The sequence below is a fragment of the Dreissena polymorpha genome, unplaced genomic scaffold (genome assembly GCF_020536995.1).
Source record: "Dreissena polymorpha isolate Duluth1 unplaced genomic scaffold, UMN_Dpol_1.0 chrUn009, whole genome shotgun sequence".
Lineage (NCBI taxonomy): Eukaryota > Metazoa > Mollusca > Bivalvia > Myida > Dreissenidae > Dreissena > Dreissena polymorpha.
In genome coordinates, this window is record NW_026273323.1 from 95,847 (window position 1) to 117,076 (window position 21,230).

Consider the following 21,230-nt stretch of genomic DNA (forward strand, 5'->3'; position numbering starts at 1 on the left):
CTTCTTATCACCGTGCGACCCCCAGAAGTCCGAAATGTACATCCTGGTCCTTAAAACCGGATCATGAAATCATGGTGCCAATTCAAGAGTATTAAACGACGATGCTCATACAAATTATTTAAATATATGTATTGAGTATACTTTTCACTCTTGTCGTAGTTTGGCATTTCCATTTGGGGAACACAATGTTATTTCAATACTTAATTGCCTAGGCAAGGCCACAATGACCGACACTCTCTGTGATAAACACATGATGTTTATCACACAACTGCATTTTCATAGAACTTACGGGACTTTTGTGTTTGATATTTTCAGAAGAAAACATTTTGATTTGTTGAAGTGTAGCCGTGCATCTTCAATCTTAAATTTCTTTCAAATGGATAGTATGCTTGCATAATCTTAAATTGTAAATGATCATAAACAATATTTACATAGTTTTCTGTTTTAAAATTGGGATCTATGGGAATTAGATTTCCATGGGAATTGGATTTGATGTAATATTACCTTATTATCTTGCATGTTTGATACATTTAAATATTAATTTAATTATGAATATTGAATAAAGAAAATGGTTTAATCACGCTTTGATTTCATATGCATCTTAGATTATTATATTATTATTTCGATAAGATGGATAAGTCATCTAATTATAATATACTGCAATCATCCACGTACGGGTGTCTTGTTTAAACGGTATTTGTGTGAAATGCGGTTTGAAATAATACGCAGTAGTATGTGAATCAGTTCAAGCTGCTGAAAATACTGCTTATTTTGTCGACAGAATATCCGTTTGGTCACCTGCTGTTAAAATTGCAAAATTATCATATTAAAACTTATATTTTATTACAATTGTCTTGTTAACTCGATTGAGGTGAATCTTTAAAAAACAAACCTCGAAAGGTTTCAATGAATAGAAAAATAAGTTCATATTTGCATAAGGGACATTAGTTTTAAATGACGTTTAATATGATATATAGTTCGATTTTCTATACATTTTGAAAATGAAATAAAATAATTCATTTGTTTGGTATTTACCTTTGCCTTTATCACATATTGGCGATAGCAAGCTCGACACAATCTATTATCATAGTACAACTATGATAAAATTGTTATCACATTTTATATTAATTTGTTCTATCGTTTGAGATAAAAATTAATTCAAATAAATTTAACATGGCCGTCTTGTTTAAAACAAGGCTGATCGTATTATTATTGTGTTTTGGATTCTGCTATCAATTACATGGAAATGACGAGTGCACAGGTATGACGCAAATACTAATGTATGTCTTTCATCGTTCCAATATGGTCTACCAAGTTTGAAACAGGTCTGCCGTGTATTTTATTTAGGTTAATTTTGTTTTGTATATGTAGTAAAAACAAAATGAGCAATGGAATGAAGGCTGTATCATGAATATTAAGTTCTCAGAAAGTTGCATCAGCTTGCGATATTATTCCCCAACATCATTATACTAAATAATATCGGTCACTTATATGTACATTAAAATGTCTTAATTATTAGTATAATCGTGTATGTTTATTTTTAAAATAGCAATCATTTAAAATCACGATCGTTTGATATTTAATTCATTTTGTCAATAAATACTGGTAGTCCAAGCTAGTGTCTTAGATGTTTAAACTTTCAACATGTGGATTACTGACTATATACCTGTAGCATTGAGTGTCATGTCCATGGTTATAAACTACTTGCAGTCATGGATTCGTTAAGACAAATCAATATAAATGAACATTTTTAAAATATAATAATTGCATCCTCATACCTTCGGTTTAGCCAATGGAAATACTGTTGTGTGTGCAATTAACTGTGTACTGATAAATATTACGTTTAAAATAATAGTTTTACACATGTGAGTTTTGCGCGATTTTTTTAACACACACAAATTATATTTCATTAGTTTTTCTATTATCTTTTTAAGTATATGGACTATACATTAAACGCTACCATTCGCTCAAACATTACATGATTAAGAGAGCAAATTAATATACCTGTGTGAACGAGATTGGACTGCGAATAATGATTATTTAAGTAGCGAACGATACCGTAAGGAAACAACTGTAGAAGGGCAACATTTCCATAAAGCTCAATATTGTTTCTAGCTATGAATGAATACATACGGTACAAAGTAAATGCATACAGTTTAAGCCACGTTTGTGTGCAAATATGTCGGGTATGGGAAGCGATCGGATGAAAAGTAAGTTGGTTCCGTATACCAAGTTACTTATCCCTTATTCGAATAAGAAGTAAGGACCATTCAAGCTTAACACATGTTTGAGATATCTAATGCATACGTTTAAGACTTAAATAGCTCCTTTATAATAAACAGTGGGTCGAACAGTTTCAGTATTAGTTAAAGTGATATTTTGGGCATCTAACAATTTATAGGTGTCTATCGCAACCGTAGTTTATTTTTGGTGTTTTCACTTCATATACACTTGTATTTGTTAATGCAGCATCAACATACTAAAACATTATCCCGGAAAGAGAAAAAATAATGCATTTGAATATCAACCGTACTTTCGTTTGACAACTGATCATGCATGTACGATGTGATACTAAATTTAGCTTTAGTGCAGATTCGTTCATACGACACAAAGACACAATTTTGTTTTACGGATCATTTTGGCTTACAGGACTGGGTGGGTCATGTAAGAATATAAATATAAAATATATTTTTATGAACAACTGGTAGCAAGATGACTTGCAGATAATTGGTCAGTAACCACATTTTAACTAACTCTTTTGACCTGTTAATTCTTTTCAGCTCAATTCAACAGTGAAAAATGCCAATAATATCACTTTACGTCATCGTAATCAAGAGTCAATTTAATCAACACCACTTGATACTTTGGGGCCGACAAATGTACGGGCAAATTAATGTTTAAGTTGGATAGCCGTGGATGTGTTTGATATGAAATTGAATTATCTTCTCATACACGAATTAGATTTAACAAATGTTAAGTTTTGGAAATATGTTATCTCTGAAATATAATTTTACAAATAAGTATGTTTTGTTGTGAGATAATATCTACCTTACGATTATCAAGAATCAATGTGTTCCGTTACGATACCAGACGATTCTGATTTCCATATAATACAAATAATTACGGTAGGAGCCACGACTTTCCCAGAATCAAATAAAAAAGTTCAGTTTAATATTGTTTTTATTTAGTAATGAGATCGAAAGAGAAAGGGACTCGTTTCCCTTTCTTTGATTGACTGCGATAACCATATGTGTACTAACGAATATAATATAATCGTATTTCCTTTATTAGTTTGAAATAAATTGCACGCTGCTGTGATACTTTATGATTGTGGTTGTAGTGTATTTCCGGATTTAAACTAACACGACTGGAAATGAATGATAAAATATAGCTCCACTTACTATCAACTTAATTTATGCCTCTGATAATAACACATCATGGCAGATATTTTTCTTACCGCATGCGGCGTGAGAATTACGTCGATTTGCGTCGCGCTTTAAATCGTTGTCTTAATCTTGAACTTATCGTGGCTATCTTATAAGATACTATCGGGTATTATAAGACGATAGAAGTAAATCTGGACAGTTATGGTTATCGTGGTAATGTGAACAGCGTTGAAAAGGTTCTAACAAGTCAATGATTAGTGCTTTCAAGTGCGATCAATAGTTTTTATGATTCATCGTATCAAATCCTATCACATCGTTTCAAGCGCAACAAATGTTAGCTTATCGTAATTCCACATCACAATAATTGCAATTTTTCTAAAATAATAAAAAGCGTCACGTTCTGTTACGATCTGGTTCGATCATTGGAACAAATGTAGTCGATAGACAATCCGGAATCCGGCAGCATTCACATCTTTTGGAACAGTCATGGTGAATATATCCGATTGATTTTTGTAAGATATTAACATCATTGTCGTTTCATATCGTAACGGAGCTATTATTATTGTATGGCTCACTTACCACCACAGCTCGTAATACACACACATGCATGCACACACCCCTACCCACACACACCATTATGGATTATGGTGCACTTTTTATATATATTTTTAACAAATATTTTGATGAACATGGCTCTGCATATCGAATGCATTATTTGAACCAGTTACTACTGTTGACGCATTTTTGTATGTTTCTATCCAACATGTTAATCGCGGTCACGTCTCAATGCACTAGGAACGACGCTTTCAGTACGGACGTGATTGTCTTGTGTTTTTTCTGCAACTCTTGTTATTTTCCGAACGAGGCTGTGAAGACGAATACAAAGCCTAAGGTGCTTTGTCTCTGAGTCGTGCTCCAATGTGCTATGGTAGGTACGAACACGCGTTACGAGAACGCCACAACCATTTGAACTCGGGAAATTCTTCGTTTATTGCCCGTATTGACCTCTCTTTTTTGTTGTATCTGGTATGTTTTGTAGGAATGTTTTAGGAATGTTTTGTAGGGAAATTTCATCGTCCCGATGTGGTTTGGTTTGTAATGTAGGAGTTTTCGTTTAATTGAAGCCATTAAAGATTGTAACTTCAGAACAAAGTCCCGTCATAACGACCGAAGTGAAAAAGTGGTCATACGTAGATACTTCTTTGTCATCAATGAGACCGACTTTGCCTGATAGAGAAAGTTCAATATCTGCTACTATTTGTATTTCAAGTCAAACACTCCTTACTAAATCACTAAGTATCACTAAATAAGTGGTGTTCGTTTAATGACTTGTGAATATGGATTGCCTCGCTCGCTTGTTGTGGATCGGTCGCTGTTTCACTCCATATTATTGTATGTATTTAATTTGTGTTAAGTGTTTTTTTTTATTTCTATTGTACAACGCCATTCAATATGTTTTATACGTAGAAATATGCGTTCAATAAAATGCTAAAGTTTCAAAGTTTCAAGTTTCAAATAAGAGTATCTATTGAGAAGCGCAAGGCGACACATTCGCGATGTATAGGGAAAACATAACAAATTAAAGCGATATCGAGCAAAGCCTTTAACTTCACAAGAGAATTGCGTTGATGCGAATACAACACGATTTTAGATCGAATAAACATAATGCATTGCAGCAACAAATATGTTTGTCATTTGTCAAACGCTTCGCTGTAAAAGATATTTTTTTCTAAAATGTTATTTGTTGCATTTGTTTATTTTGAAGCCTTTTCGCTTTTTCCAACCTAATCAGCTAGTCTCGCAAAATTTGGGTTGAATTATGAAGTAAAGCTTGACATGTCAATCTATTTAGTTTTAACCGAAAGATAGTTACTTTTGTTGTGATCGTGTGCTGAGTTTGAAAACCTTATTACGCGGAGGAAACATCGCCTTTGGAAATGAACATGGATACATGTGAAAAGCGCGTGAACGAACCATTGCGCGTACCGGACAGCCTGTATGTGCTTACATTTTTAGGTTTGAATTCCAGTGTTGTTGGTATCTCAACCAAACAAGTCCACATGTTTGATGCCATTCACAAACAATCTTACACGAAGCGTCGTGTTCTTGTTAATGGGCTTTCCTTTAGTATTAAATCTATGTTAACATTTACCCGTTATTAATAACCACAGTCAAGCGCATCCATAAGTTCATAAAATGTAAGTGCAGGCTGAGTACAACAGCACTCTATATTGAATATTGTTATATCATAGTTTTAACAACGCACGGATTTAGATGCGTAAGAATTAAATCAATAGTGCGTAGTATAACTATATTAAGCCAATAAAACACGACAGTGCTTGCCGGACGTCATTAATCGTCCCGCTGCCGACATAACGGCCCGAGGACCTGTGGCCCGATGTCCATTATGCGGCTTTGGCCGATATAGAGGTCCGGTCAAGTACTGTCGTGTGTTATGGTTTTCATTAAATATTTCATTACATATCCTTATATTTTCATCATTCACTTCTGCTATTGTTTTTCGATATAGATTTTAAATTTTGTGTTTTAATTACTCGTGTTACGACCGATATGATTATATTTGCCAGCTAGATATGTATAATTGCCCGCTCGCGACGTCATTTTGTTACTTTATATATATTCAACAAATATTTTTTAAATATTAATAATGGTTAATATTCTCTTATTACAAAAGTCTTTATTTCAAAACGTTTTTAACCTTTAAGTTGTGTCTTGTAGTCACACTTGGTCAGTCTATTTGTGACTTGTAGTCACGATAGTTCAAATTAGGTTAAAACCCAAAAGAAGTGTCCGTGAGGGTGACATGTGACCGGTAGCTGTGGGATCAGACAGCCAGAGTGCAGAAATAACCTTTCACGTATCCGTTTAGTAAATAAAAAACAGTGTCTTTATGTTGCCAAAAATTTGCTCATAATATCATTATAATTATTGTCTTCACCCTAGTTATATCAATTTATTACATAATATTTTACTTTTACTGTGTTTTAATATTGTAGCCGGTATTGTTTTATTGCTTAAGTTTCTTACAGCATGTTTATTTATATCACACATTTTTAGATTATTAATCCTTTAATTAATGCTGCATAATATTATCAATCACACTTTTTTTATCAATTTTATGTACATATACATGTTTTGTACAACGCCATTGAATATACTTATATAAATAGGCGTTTCATCAAATTAGCAAGTTTCAAGCGTGTGAATCATAATAAAATTGTTTATATTCTGCTAAATTTTTCTATAAAACGTGCAAACAAAAGACGTCAATTAGTCATAAAATACACTATGAAAATAATTCATATGATATAACCATAATTATGACGTTAGATTCAAACACAGTATGCACTTTTTTAATAATAAATGATTTTAATAAATAAAGCTTTTTGATTCTTCAGTGTATGCCAAAAAGCATAAAATTTAATAACAAATTATGCTTTTTTTGCAACTGTGTTTGTAACATGTATGTTTCAAGACATTATACACTAACAGTCTAAACACTTTTCCTAGACCGCGTAAGTTTGTTTAAGGCCCAGTGCACGATTAATTAGACCCGTATCTTCAAAGGTCGTAAGATCTGAAAAAGGAAATGAGTATTATATCATTGTAAATTATTTCGTGTGTAGGAAGTGCTTGTTCTTAAGGTTATGTTCGAGAGCACTCCGCAAATTTGCCAATAAATACTTTCATAACATCAATCAATCAATTATTATTGCAGAATAAACACCTCTTGATTTATTACAGTGTGTATTATTTCGCCATAATTCAACGGTTTGTTATTTTTCGTGTAAAATGAACTTGTTTGCGGTATCGTTTATACACATACTACATTGTTACCCACAGAGATGGAAGCTCATGAAGGCGACACTGTCACACTTAGATGCAACGCGACGAGAACAATTGACATCATCCAATTCGTGTGGGAGATGCCAATCAAAGACTATAGAATAGGTCAAAACATCACTATCAACGATTTAACTAAAGCTGACAGTGGACAGTACACCTGCTTAACACAACATCCGAGTGGTTCAAAGAGGCCGGTGAACGTCATATGCTTGAATGTCTATGGTAAGATCATTTTTGCCAACAAAATGCACTATTAACGTATGTATCAATTTGCAATACTCTATAAGTGTCTTATTTCGCATTCAACATTAGGTCGAGTTAAACTAATGTTTTCTCATTTGAAGTGATATTTCAAACATAGATATAACATAGATATAACATTAATTTATTTACATGTATAAATCCACTTTGTGTCGTATTTCATATTAGCTGGGTTCAGCTCAAAGAATCCCTCTCATAGTAGCATTGCAATTATATTTATGTATTTTATAAAACTTCAGGTCCGAAGGCAAAGATAGTGTGGGTTAATGTTACAACGCATTCCCTTCAAGACGGACAAAACTTCTCAATGGAATTTGCAGTGGATGGAAAGCCAGATCCAATAACTCAACTTACAAACATACAGACTAATACAATAGTGGCCAACTTCACGGGGCGTGGAACATACACAATAACAATAAACGACATATCTTGTAAAGAAGGGGGCAAGTATAATCTGTCTACATCAAACGCTGTTGGAAAGGATTTCAATGTGATATCGATCAACGTTACAGGTTATTTATTTTTTCATAAGTGTATATTAACATTTTCAATGTTAAGGCTATTGTACATCTGGCCTAATCGTATTATTATGACCCGCCATGAAGCTACATTGCTTGACCGCTGATAATGATTTAAACAGAGCGTCGAACATGTGCTACTTTGTTGTTAACTGTTGTTCAATAATCAAATCAACGTTCAAACGGGGTAGACAGATACGTTTTGTGAATATACACATTAATATAATGATAAACACTAGTACATAAAACACATCTTCAATTTATACATATTCGGCATTTGATCATATGAGGAATACAACCCAAAAATATAAAATTATAGGTCCTGCTAGACCCAATCCAGCTTTTCCTGGTTCACATACACACACTCCTCGGATTGGACAAAATGTTTCCTTGGAGCCCATGTCCTTGGCTGCCCTGAACCTACATACACATGGTCTCACAATGATAAAAACGTGACACATACAGATATCCCTTTGTTAACCTCAGTGGTAATACAAGTTAAATCTTATGACGACTTTGGAGAGTACATTCTTGAAATGGACAACCAATACGGCAAAATCTGCGAAGTATTCAATTTGTTGGCCCAGGGTATTTTGTGTCTGTTATATAGGCTCTTGATCTTGCATAGATGGTTATATTGTTTCACCTTCCCAAAAACTACTTCATGTCTGCATAATTCACTGTCAATTTCAATCTTAATTTACTGTATCTTAAAAATACAAATTTATAGCGATGATTGTGTGTTAATCAATTTAACATATGACAATTGTCTTCAGGACCTCCGGACACACCGAGTGGTTTCAAGGTCTCTAATGTAACAAAATCAACCGCCACTCTAAATTGGATAACGGGATACGACAACCATCGGGCACAGACCTTCATTATATATCAACACTTTGAATCAAATAGCGCAGGTATGACTTAGTTTTGAACTGTATTTAAAGCGTTACAAAGAACATACATTTATAAACGTCATCATACATTTTAACTGCATTAATTTGGTTATGTAAATTAATGTTTTGGTTGGTAAATTTGGCTATATAACACTGCCGCATTTCCAATATGTTAACTATTGAAACGTTTTCAACATAAACTACCCACATAGTCTTTCACGAACAAAATGATTCATCTGACGGTCATGGCAACATAAAAGTTGAATATGCTATCAACGAGTTGACTGAAGATATGATCTACAATTTGACCATCGTGTCAAAAAATGTAAATGGAACGTCCCCACCATCGGACGTTCTTGTTTTTACTCCTTACGGTAAGTAATGTATTTTTATTAATTATTTTAACTGACGAACACAGTAATGAGAAATGTATTACTTTCATATATCGGTCAGATTAATGCGTAAATACCAAAAACTCTATCGTTTGACAGCCTTAAATCGTAATTTGTTTGAGATACTAAACATCTGATTGTTTTTTAATATAATTACCATAATATGTTTTAGGAAAGCCAAGAATTGATCCAAACGAGGAAGTGAAGCTCATCATACAAAAACGACTGTATGATCCGGTATCTCTCGAAATGCACTCAATAGGGTACCCGCCTCCCTCTTATGCGTGGGTGCACGAAAGTCAGAAACTTACCAGCTCCGATCAAACGTATTCAAGTGAGGTCACCATTAAGTCCATGACAGTTAGAGACTATGGCAACTACACACTAAACATGACCAACGAAGCTGGAACAAGCATATATACTTTCTTCGTTGCTTCATACGGTAATACTCAAAAATCAGTTTAAGATAAGGTATGCACATATGAATCTAACATACATGACGCCAGGTTGTAATTAATAACTTTTTGAAACGTTTGTGTCATAGTGCCCCTCGCCAAATAAATATGGATTCATTGTATTTCTCCACATACATTTTTTGCGGTAGCTGAAACGGTCATGTAACCTTCCATCAATTTACAAAGTCTGACCGGTATCCCAAGTAAAAAGCACGATGGATCCTAGTTTTGGAATGGTTAAGTTTATGAGTGGAATCTTTATAGACCGCTGACAATTTGGCAAATGATTTCAAGAATACTTTAAGTGAAACACTGAATGTTGTGTACTTTGGGAAAAGCACGAAGGGCAACGTGCAACTCAATATGTAACTCGAGAGTCAGCAACGACACTTACACATTATTAATGTCGATTTTGCGTGTCGAATGCTAGATGGTGTGATAAGTAGATTTAAGTGATATGATTTGAAGTGGCAATTAGTGGTACCGAGCGACACAGTAAATTTGATGGGCTGGTGATAAATAAAGTAGTCATAAGTGATGAGTTTATTTCAACGTAACATTGATATCAGACCATACATCGGGCTTTAACTTTACTTTTTAATACAACTAGTTTTAGTTTTTCAATAACAAAAAAATCAACATTCCTGATTATATCACTTAAATAATTTCAGGACCTCCTGAAAGTCCAAAGAATTTCGTAGTTTTTGACATCGGCGGGAAAAATGTGACGTTGTCCTGGGTGACGGGCTATGATTACAACTACACACAGACCTTCGTCATTAGTAGAATAGCTGATGGTGAAATAGAACGTAAGTTAAAAGGGTAAAAAATTATGCCATCATGGCTTCGATTTAAAACACATGGCAATATAGTTTAACTTAAAAATTAATTGCAGAAAGTAAAATAATAAGGAACAAGTTAGTTTTATCATCAAGAAATACATTCAACGATGTTATACTATACACAATAAAGTTAGTTATACACACTTACCTGTTTTTATTGTCCTTACAAACAATCATATGCTGTGACCTCAGCGAAGGATTGTTCTTATTTAAAAGGCACTTGCTGTATAAGATACATGCTGCCAAAGTTGAGTTATTACGCCATAAGTCAACCATTACAAAAAAAAATTAATTGCATTTACACAATGAATCAAACACGTTAGTTTATTTAGTCCAGTGTTAAACTTTTACCTTTAATCTACCATTATAACAGTTTTCAGGTCGTATCCTGATAAGTCTGGGGGTCAAGGAAACACAACCGTCACACAAACTATCGATGATTTGGACGAGGGGACGGAATACAATCTTACCATTTTTTCGCAAAACAAAAACGGCGGCAGCTCTCCCGTCAACAGCTACCTGCAATTCATTACATTTGGTACTGATGAATTTTATCAAGCAAATTATGAATACAAAATAATTCCAATTTATGCGCGACGAACATGTTATTATGGTATTATATTCTTTGCCGGAATGCTCATACATAGATTAAAAACAAACATAAATATAAGAATGTCTTGCGTACTTTCAAATTTCAGTATGTTTTACATTTCTATTACCTATACAAATATGCACCCTCTCGCAAAGACAATGCAGAATTACACTAAGCTTAACAAAAAGAAAACATGTGAAACCTAAAAACAGATAGATAAATATTGAAACAAGTATAATTTGTTTACACCGTTTTATGCTGTCCGGTCATTTATTTTCAATTGTTCATTGAAACAGAAATTCCGAAAATGCTCATACATAGATTAAAAACAAACATTAATATAAGAATGTCTTGCGTACTTTCAAATTTCAGTATGTTTTACATGTCTATTACCTATACAAATATGCACCCTCTCGCAAAGACAATGCAGAATTACACTAAGCTTAAGGTAGCGCACCTCTAATGATTTCCCGCGATTTCTTCGAAGGATGAAGAGCCTACTATTAGGTGCCTAGTGGTTAAGGCGATAGACTAGAAATCTTTTGGGATATTCCCGCGCAGGTTCGAATCCTGCCGACGACGTATACTTTTTTGCGACGCGTTTTATTTATTTTCTAACGTTATTTGATTTAATATGGCATATAAGCTATATTTATTGTTAAATATGTTGCAATTTTTATGCACATTCTTCAATTATTAAAATTAAAACAACGTTATGGCGAAATTGGGTGATTTACTGTTGTAAATACGAACCATGCATGTTGCATTTAAATTTTTATTTAAAAAAGTAAACGGTAAATCTGTCTATTTCTTGGTATTTTTGCTGTATATAGTGTTTCTATAAAACTAAGTTCAAAATATGACTTAAATGATACTATTTTGAATTTTATGACGCTTTGTTTTTAACCGACCAAATTTTTACTTGGCTGAAATCACTTACATTTCATGGCGCTCTTCCATAGATAAAAATTTGTAAAAAATAAATGTCTGTAAAAGAATACTTATTTCATCTTGTTTAAACTTTAAACACCTTTACAGCATCTGTACACACCAACTGCATGCCCATATTTGGAAATTTGAATGAATTATGGAACTTTTATATACCCCAGGAGTGAAAATAAACTGGACAAAAGCCGAGCGTGGGGGTGGTTTTGAAAAAATCGGTATATTTTTTTAAAAAGCATGGAAAGCCTACCTACAAATTTGCATGTAGTTCAGTGAAATGATGCTGATTAAGAAAATAATTACTTAGATTATATTTGGATATGTGCCCATTAGAGGTGCGCTACCTTAACAAAAAGAAAACATGTGAAACCTAAAAACAGATAGATAAATATTGAAACAAGTATAATTTGTTTACACCGTTTTATGCTGTCCGGTCATTTGTTTTCAATTGTTCATTGAAACAGAAATTCCGAAAATGGAGCCAAAAAGTCCAACGAAACTGAAATTTACACCAAGAACAAAAGAGACAATACATCTGGTTATGCATGCTGTTGGAAATCCTTCGCCCATATTTATTTGGGAACACAAGGGAGTCCGATTAAACAGCTCGGATGAAAACTTTACCAGTACGGTTACAATTTTCGACATAAGGGCAGAGGATTTTGGAAACTATACTCTGACAATGAGCAATAAAGTGGGTAGAAGCGTCTACACGTATGTTTTAGAGGCAGACGGTACGATAATGAACATAAATTGCTTTATAATTGTATAAATACAATAATCATTTTTTTTAAATCACACATTATTTGTTTACTTTATTTACATGTAACATTATTTAAAAATAATGTTATGTGATTCAAATTAAATTGACAAATATATATTAAAAGGAAACCTCGGTGTACAAAAATGATATTGACATTCGGATAATGAGATAAATCGTATTGATAACATACACGTATAGCCACGTATAAAATACCTTTTTAGCCGGATTTTTTTCGAAAAAATCTCGGCTTATAGATTGATGTTGTCGGGCGGGCGGGCGGGCGGGCGGGGTGGCGGCGTGCTCGAAAATGTTAAAGTTCTTATTTCATGGTATAACTTTGGTATGCTTGGACCTAGAGTCTTCAAACTTGACATGAAGGTTGGCCAGGATTAACAGATGACCACTGGTCATTTCAAGGTCATTCATTTGAAGGTCAAGGTCACTGTGACCTTCAATATAAAAAATGTTAAAGTTGTTATAACTTTGGTATGCTTGGACCTAGAGTCTTGAAACTTGACATGAAGGTTGGCCATAACTAGTTAGTAACCACTGGTCATTTCAAGGTCATTCATTTGAAGGTCAAGGTCACTGTGACCTTGAATGTAAAAATGTTAAAGTTCTTATTTCATGGTATAACTTTGGTATGCTTGGACCTAGAGTCTTCAAACTTGACATGAAGGTTGGCCAGGATTAACAGATGACCACTGGTCATTTCAAGGTCATTCATTTGAAGGTGAAGGTCACTGTGACCTTCAATATAAAAATGTTAAAGTTGTTATAACTTTGGTATGCTTGGACCTAGAGTCTTGAAACTTGACATGAAGGTTGGCCAGAACTAGTAAGTAACCACTGGACATTTCAAGGTCATTCATTTGAAGGTCAAGGTCACTGTGACCTTGAATGTAAAAATGTTAAAGTTGTTATAACTTTGGTATGCTTGGACCTAGAGTCTTGAAACTTGACATGAAGGTTGGCCAGAACTAGTAAGTAACCACTGGACATTTCAAGGTCATTCATTTGAAGGTCAAGGTCACTGTGACCTTGAATGTAAAAATGTTAAAGTTCTTATTTCATGTTATAACTTTGGTATGCTTGTACCTAGAGTCTTCAAACTTGAAATAAAGATTGGCCAGTACTAGAAGATGACCACTGGTCATTTCAATGTCATTCATTTGAAGGTCAAGGTCACTGTGACCTTAAATGTTAAAATGTTAAAATTGTTATAACTTTGGTATGCTTGGACATAGAGTCTTCAAACTTGACATGAAGGTTTGCAAGCACACTTAGATGACCACTGGTACTTACATTTCATTTTGACCTTTGAACAATATTTCAGTAATTTAAGTATTGCATTGACAAAAACACGAAAGGTACTTTCCTGTCATTTAAATCAAAAATCCGGCTTCAATGCGGTCATCTCCGACCGCGGAACTCTTGTTAATTTATATGTTGGCTAATAGCAAACATAAAATATTGCTAACTTCCATTTTTTTGGTAAGTATACATGTTATTTAATGCTTGTGGATTCTTCGATATGCTGTTTTTATATAGAAAGTAGTTTGCAAAAACTGTATATTCTTGGCACTTGAAGAACCAACTATGACGGGCTCCTTTCCTATCAACATACGTATTACGATCACCGTCTGTGTGTGTTCAGGTGTCATCATATCGATGTTTACAGTACTGATATACAGGAAGCGGAAACGATCAAGTAAGCTTGAGTTTTAAATATGAATAAACCTCATAACACGACACAGAATAACCGAATGTTTTAACCAACCTTTCAATTTATGTGAATATAATTACATGTTTGACCAGATCCGATAGATTTTACTAATATTATCTGGTCATCATAAACAACTTTGTAAGAGTATGTACACATCCATTTTTACTCAACAATAATCTTCACGACGAACACATTGCAGACGAAACCCTGGGCTATTAATATCCTATCAACACAGACCCGAATAATCAGTTTCATTAAGTAAATTGTCTTGCATCATTTCAAATACATTGAACTGATTGTATCAGCTCGTGGTTAACCGGTTTCTTAAAAATGTCGTTGATGCCCGTAATAGTGTTTTGTAAGTTATTATATTCAAATACTTGTTGTGTTTAGCCCCTTTGACGATATAGAATATTCTTATTATGTTTAACATTTGTTCTAGATGCACAAGTCGCATATCTGAGATCTGGTGAAGTAGGTGGTCGTACAAATAGAACAGGTAAATTCAATATAAATATCAACTGTATTGTTATTTTTACTGATTAATATTTTTACTGATTAAAGTACATTCAAAATGATTGCTTTTTGTAAAACCTGTCAACGCCCGACATATTATGATCTCGTTTAATACACAGCAAATCATCGGTTCATGTGTATATATAATATGAAGCTAAGAAAAAAATATAATTTTTCTCCTGAAAGAGTTTCTGGATATTACGGATAGTACGGATTGTGTTACGTCTGTATCAGTTGTGAGATTCGGCTAGCTCTAAGACCGGTTTGATTTGAATTGACTGTTTCAATGCGTGATCCAAAATTCAATCCTTTTATTGTGATAGTTGGTGTTTTGTTGTAAAGAAGTGCATACGTATAATGTATATTGCGATAGAGATTCTGGACGTTTATAGTTTGCTTTATTCGATACTACTTCAGTTCGATGTGTGCTGTGTGAGTAGAGTATAACTTATCAACTTAAAGAGAGATTATACGATTTTGTCAAATATTTATGAATTTATATAAAATGTGTAAAAAAAAACTTATTATACTTATATTTAAATATACAATAAAATAAAAGTTAAGACGACCATGTGTCGAAAGATGCGAAATAAGCCAGATATGTAATTCTGAAATCGAAAATGTTTGTACAGTCGAATTCACCAGCATGTATATCATGCATGTAAGATGTGAATCTAAATTTAGTTTAACGGTTCATTTTACATTCCTGCAACGATATCTTTTCATACGACACACGAGCACTAACTCTGATCCTAATAAAAAGACGAAAGATTCAGTTATTGCAGGAAAATATCTACGATATATCTTCGTCACAATGGCCTCGGTGCGCTAATTTGTCTTTGATGTATTTTATGAAATTTGTGTTCAATGTAATATTTTTCTTGTCTATTTTGTGTTATTGTAACATATTTTAATCAATATATTACAATTTAACACATATAAAAATCGTATAATCTCGCTGAAAAAGCCATAAACCATCAAAATCAACGAATATGTCGTACAATATTTCGAAACAGAAAAGATAACACATGAAAAATCTTTGTTCCTGATAGCAATAGCCAAAATTTAAAAGCTTAATGTGGTGTGGCAACACAGATTTAACAACATACAAAGAGCTCTTTTGTTATTTTATTGCGAGACAATATATTCGACACATGTACCAAGTAAATGTTCGTGTGTCGTATGATTAGATATCGTGCTGGAAATTAATATTGAATAAAAAAAGCCATAAAAATAAAATAAAAACGAGCATTGTGTTTCTCGTTTATCTTTGTTACCATACTACATCTAGCGTTGAAATGTTGGAAATTGTTATAAGGAATACTGATTTTTTTATGTGTAAACTTTCTTTTATGAAATAATGTGCAAAATTTTCGTTGATTTTGAGTACTTATGTAACTTAAAATATATATAATAACATCATATTTTACTCTTCATAGGTTGTAAGCAGTATCGTTCATTCTAGATGAATTATATCAACGAACCGACTTACACCACATTTGTTAGAAATTTGTGTAAGGTTACATCGCTACGTTCATAGTTTATCAACTTTTATAGATTGACCATATTTCTGTGTATACATGTACTAATCACTTTGAAACCTATCCCCAAGTCGTTTCAATAACATTCAACAACTCTTATACACTAATAGCATGTGTTTAGTATTCGATTCGTAGTACAAAATGGATTGAAAACGTTTAAAACGAGAATTTTGTTTTTGGTTAAGTGTGAGGTTCGACTAGCCCTCCAACAGGTTCAACACCCAATTATTTGTATTTACCGTAAGAATGCTTTGATACAAGCTTAAAGGGACCGTCAACCGCGATTGAAGAAAAAAGAAAGTTCTAAAAACTGTGTGTTTTTTTACTTTTATTAGTTTATATTGATTAAATTATCACGACTGCTATATCACATAACTTGAAAAAAATCATATTTTCAGTATATTCGGTAATAAAATTTCGCGATGTGAAATCGGAAGAACATCGCGAAAATAGGTGACATAACGATATACACACTATAAATAACGCAAGACGATTGATCATTTTATATTTAAAAAATATAAATTCACTAGGCGTGCACAATTTGCATTCCTGGGTTTACCACGTGACGATGATAATCAATCTACTTGCGTTATTTATAGTTAACTGGTAGTTACCTGGTACCTGTACCCAGTAAAATGTATTACCGAATATACTGAAAATATGAAAACTTAACAACTTTTTTTAAGTCATGTAGTATACCAGTCGTGATATTTTATTCAATATAAACCAAAACTTGTAAAAAAATACGGTATTTTATAACTTTTATTTGGTCAATAGCGGTTGACGGTCCCTTTAATTATGAGATTATACAATTTTGTCAAATATTAATGAAATTATATAAAATGTGTAAAAAACTTATTATACATATATTTCGTTATAAAGTAAAAAAAAAGTTAAGAAGAACATGTGTCGAAAATGCGAAATAAGCCATATATTTAAATCTGAAATCGAAAATGTCTGTACAGTCGAATTCGCCAGCATGTATATCATGCATGTACGTTGTGAATCTAAATTTAGTGTTACGGATCATTTAAATTTATTGCAACGATATCTATTCATACAACACACGAACACTAACTCCGATCATAATATAAAGACGAATTCTTCGTTTATTGTAGGAAAATATGTACGAAATATATTCGTCACAATCGGCTCGGAGCGCTAATTTGTCTTTGCTGCATTTTATTATATTCGTCTTCAATGTATATTTTTTCTTGCCTATGTTGTGTTATTGTAACAAAGTTTTAATAATATATTACAATTAAACACATATACAAATCGTATAATCTTCCTTTAAATGTTGGTCTGTTATAAATGAACGGTCTGTTATAAATGAAGAGGGTAAGAACAAAAATATCTCTCTTAATAAAGTTTCAGCAGTTTCATCGTTTACTATATTAGAATAGCAGCGCGCTACTTAACACTATAACGCTAGCAAGGTAAAAACGTTATAATAACGGAAATCTATTACATAACAAAATTGACGTCATTAACGTAATGCACTCAACCGTGTCGCTCAAATGAGCGTGCTTATACGTCATAATGATCAGTATCACTCATTTGCACCAAATAATAACACTATCATACTTAATAAAACAAAAAGAACAAATTTCATATAAACAAAATATAAGTTAAAAATTTCATATATTGATTTTCGGAAAAATAGTATCTGTCTAATCCCCAATACATCAGTATGTATATAAGAATGCTTACTTAGTATATCTTGACCGGATACGGCTTGGAGGTTGGTTTCACTGTCATCTCTCGCGTACATCGGACACGGACAGCTGAAATAAAACCATCAGAACCAAACTACGCCTTCTATCTTCAAAAGAACCTTTGATTTCAAAGTAGGTTGTCGTTATTCATTATTGTCATATCTCCAACGTTCACAATATTGCCCGTCTTGCTGCATATCCGTTGGTTCATCGCCAAATTAATTCGGTAGCTTTTGACTGCTGAATCGCTGGCTACGTCGTCTTCTATACCATATCTGCCATTATGGTACAAGAGGGAAGTATTTATACGTGAACGCCGGCACATGCTTCATGCCGTCCGTATGTTACGGCGGTGGGTCTTGAACGCGGTTTGGTTTCACTTTTAACCTTGCGGCACGTAGATGAGTATTGCAAACTCTGTGTCTTTTATGTTGTATACACGCATGTTTATCACAAATTGTCAGCAGTTTCAGTTTTTGTTCTGTGTTCTCATAACTTTTGTATATATTAACATTCAAAATTGTGTCCAGCCATTTTGGCGGTTGGGAAATCCTTGTTATTTACTTACTATAACATTATCACCAATTATATTTATAACATGATTCACGATTTGATTTAAATAATGTTTACAATGCACGCTGTCGACGCCATCGAAATTGTGTATTAAAATTGGAGATTGCAAAGATCGCTACATATCATCATATTGTTACACAAATATCTTCTAAGCGATACATATGCCGATCCTGTTAAGTGATTGTTAGTATAAAAGCATTTAACTGGAAATGCATTAACTGTATACTTTTGCAACTGCTTAGTGCTGAAATTTTCAAAAATAATGATTATGAATCTCAATTAAACGCTTTCCAAAGTGGCGGGTCGGGGATTAAATATTAAGGAATTACTTTTTTGTTTGTAGATTAAAACAAAATAATGTACTAGCATAATGTATAAGAATAAGTATCAGTTTTTGTTCTGTGTAAATGGATTCAATGAAACTGAAAAGGTTAACCTCGAAGTTTATTCCGAGTAATAAAAAAATGCAGCGCACTATATCAGTTTACATTGTACTAATTATGGATAAAGCTATTGAAACATAATCTTGTTGAAAAGTCGGTATAAAATTCACTTACATTAAAAAGTAATAATACAAATTATTGGTACGAAAACTGGTTCATGAAATCTTAATAATATAAACATATACCATTTCTAAAAAAAGACCACAAATAAGACATGAAATGAAACCACATTTCGATTATGTTTAACCTAAAAAATTGTCTTAGATTCGGGAATTCGTTGGACATAAATGAACTTAAATATCGGGAAGTCGTGTTAATATTACGATGTCTAGTTATTGCCAACACAGTTTTGATGTTCATGTATTTGGAATGTATGTTCATATTTGGTTTCAGTTCCAAATAATGATTCCATGCACGAGAGGTACGTATACTGTTGTGAACTCATGAAATTAATACCGATTTACATGAAAAAAATACATGTTGAATAGGTGTGTGTATTGTTATTTATAAGTACAATTGCTTGCAACTGATGGTATTTGGGATAAACACTCATTGAGTTCAAACCATACCATTCTACCTGTGTTTATTTTTAAGTGCACTAGATGTGTGCAAATGTTAACTAGCTATTTAGTAAATTATAATGACTGACAAAACAAGCTCTAGACAATATTATTTAATTTGTATGACATTAAATAGTACAATCATGGAATACTATGCCATGCAGTATGATTCCTAACGATATATTGATCTTGTTCAATCGATTAAGTTCATGTTATAGTAATAAAAATAGATTTTAGACACACACACATTCTCAAGCATTCCTGATATGTTCGCCTCGAACGAAATTTTGCTTTTAAGTAACATAATGAAAATGTAGTTTCATTACAAAAACAAACGTTGACAAACTGTGAAAGTTTGAAATTTTGAAAATTATTATCTCTACTGGCAAACGAAACTAAGTATTGAAAGTATAATAATGAATCATTTCCAAACTGTGAAATTTCATGTTTAAATGAACCTCTGAAACTTATCACATCTATGAAGTTTTTACCTTAGACTATGTGTGAGAGTGGGGTTGTTTGACTAGACGCTTAAAATACGATTTGCGAATTTGTTTATTCAATTAAAGGGACCTTTTCACAGATTTTTTTTGGCATGTATTGAAGCTTGTCATTAAATGCTTTATATTGATAAATGTAAAAATTGGATCTAAAAAGCTCCATTAACAAGCAAGAATAAAGAAAGAAAAATGTAACCCTCAACTGGACTCGAACCACTTGCCGCTGGAGTAAAGGTCTAACGCTTAGACCACTCGGCCATTCATGCTCATAAATGAATTCTGTATTTTATACTTTATATAAGCAATCCTTGTAGTGCCATTAAATATAACGACAATAACATATTTCGCCAAAGTATTCAATCGTTTCGCGTTGCAACGCTTTATAATTGTCACGATTTTAAATCGTCAAAATATGCATATAAAGGATATTTTAGAGCATGATAAATGTTCAGTATTACTGTTTTCTCACAAATATCATAACTACAACAAAAATTGGCGAATCAGGAACATTTTTTTTTAATTTGGTTAATTTACCAAAACGTGAAAATGTCCCTTTAATGGGTGTTGCGGCATTTTATTTCTTTTATTATTCATTTTTGAAAATGTGTCTGCTAATAACATATACACATACTATATCAAGAATGAAATAAAAACATAGGGTTACCGGCCTTGTTTTGATTTTGTTTCCGATTGACGAACATGAGCTTTTTGTATTGAAACTGATTGTGTCAAAACTGAA

The 21,230-nt window shown here is 32.9% G+C and overlaps 1 protein-coding gene across 1 annotated transcript; it reads left to right on the forward strand.

Moving 5' to 3' along the window:
• The first annotated feature begins 1,139 nt into the window (after positions 1-1,139).
• Positions 1,140-20,609, forward strand: LOC127863469 (titin-like). Its single transcript, XM_052403009.1, has 13 exons — positions 1,140-1,261; positions 7,251-7,475; positions 7,754-8,026; positions 8,352-8,620; positions 8,809-8,946; positions 9,138-9,299; positions 9,490-9,759; positions 10,444-10,581; positions 10,988-11,152; positions 12,616-12,885; positions 14,506-14,625; positions 15,083-15,139; positions 19,825-20,609. The coding sequence occupies exons 4-13, from the start codon at positions 8,569-8,571 to the stop codon at positions 19,917-19,919; spliced, it is 1,467 nt and encodes a 488-aa protein (XP_052258969.1). The 5' UTR covers positions 1,140-1,261; positions 7,251-7,475; positions 7,754-8,026; positions 8,352-8,568; the 3' UTR covers positions 19,920-20,609.
• The last annotated feature ends 621 nt before the right edge of the window (positions 20,610-21,230 follow it).

Coding starts and splice junctions, on each gene's coding strand:
- LOC127863469 (XM_052403009.1), top strand. CDS start 8,569: ATGGACAACCAATACGGCAAAATCTGCGAAGTATTCAATTTGTTGGCC. Junction 8,947..9,137: donor CTTTGAATCAAATAGCGCAG/GTATGACTTAGT, acceptor CTACCCACATAG/TCTTTCACGAACAAAATGAT. Junction 12,886..14,505: donor GTATGTTTTAGAGGCAGACG/GTACGATAATGA, acceptor TGGCACTTGAAG/AACCAACTATGACGGGCTCC.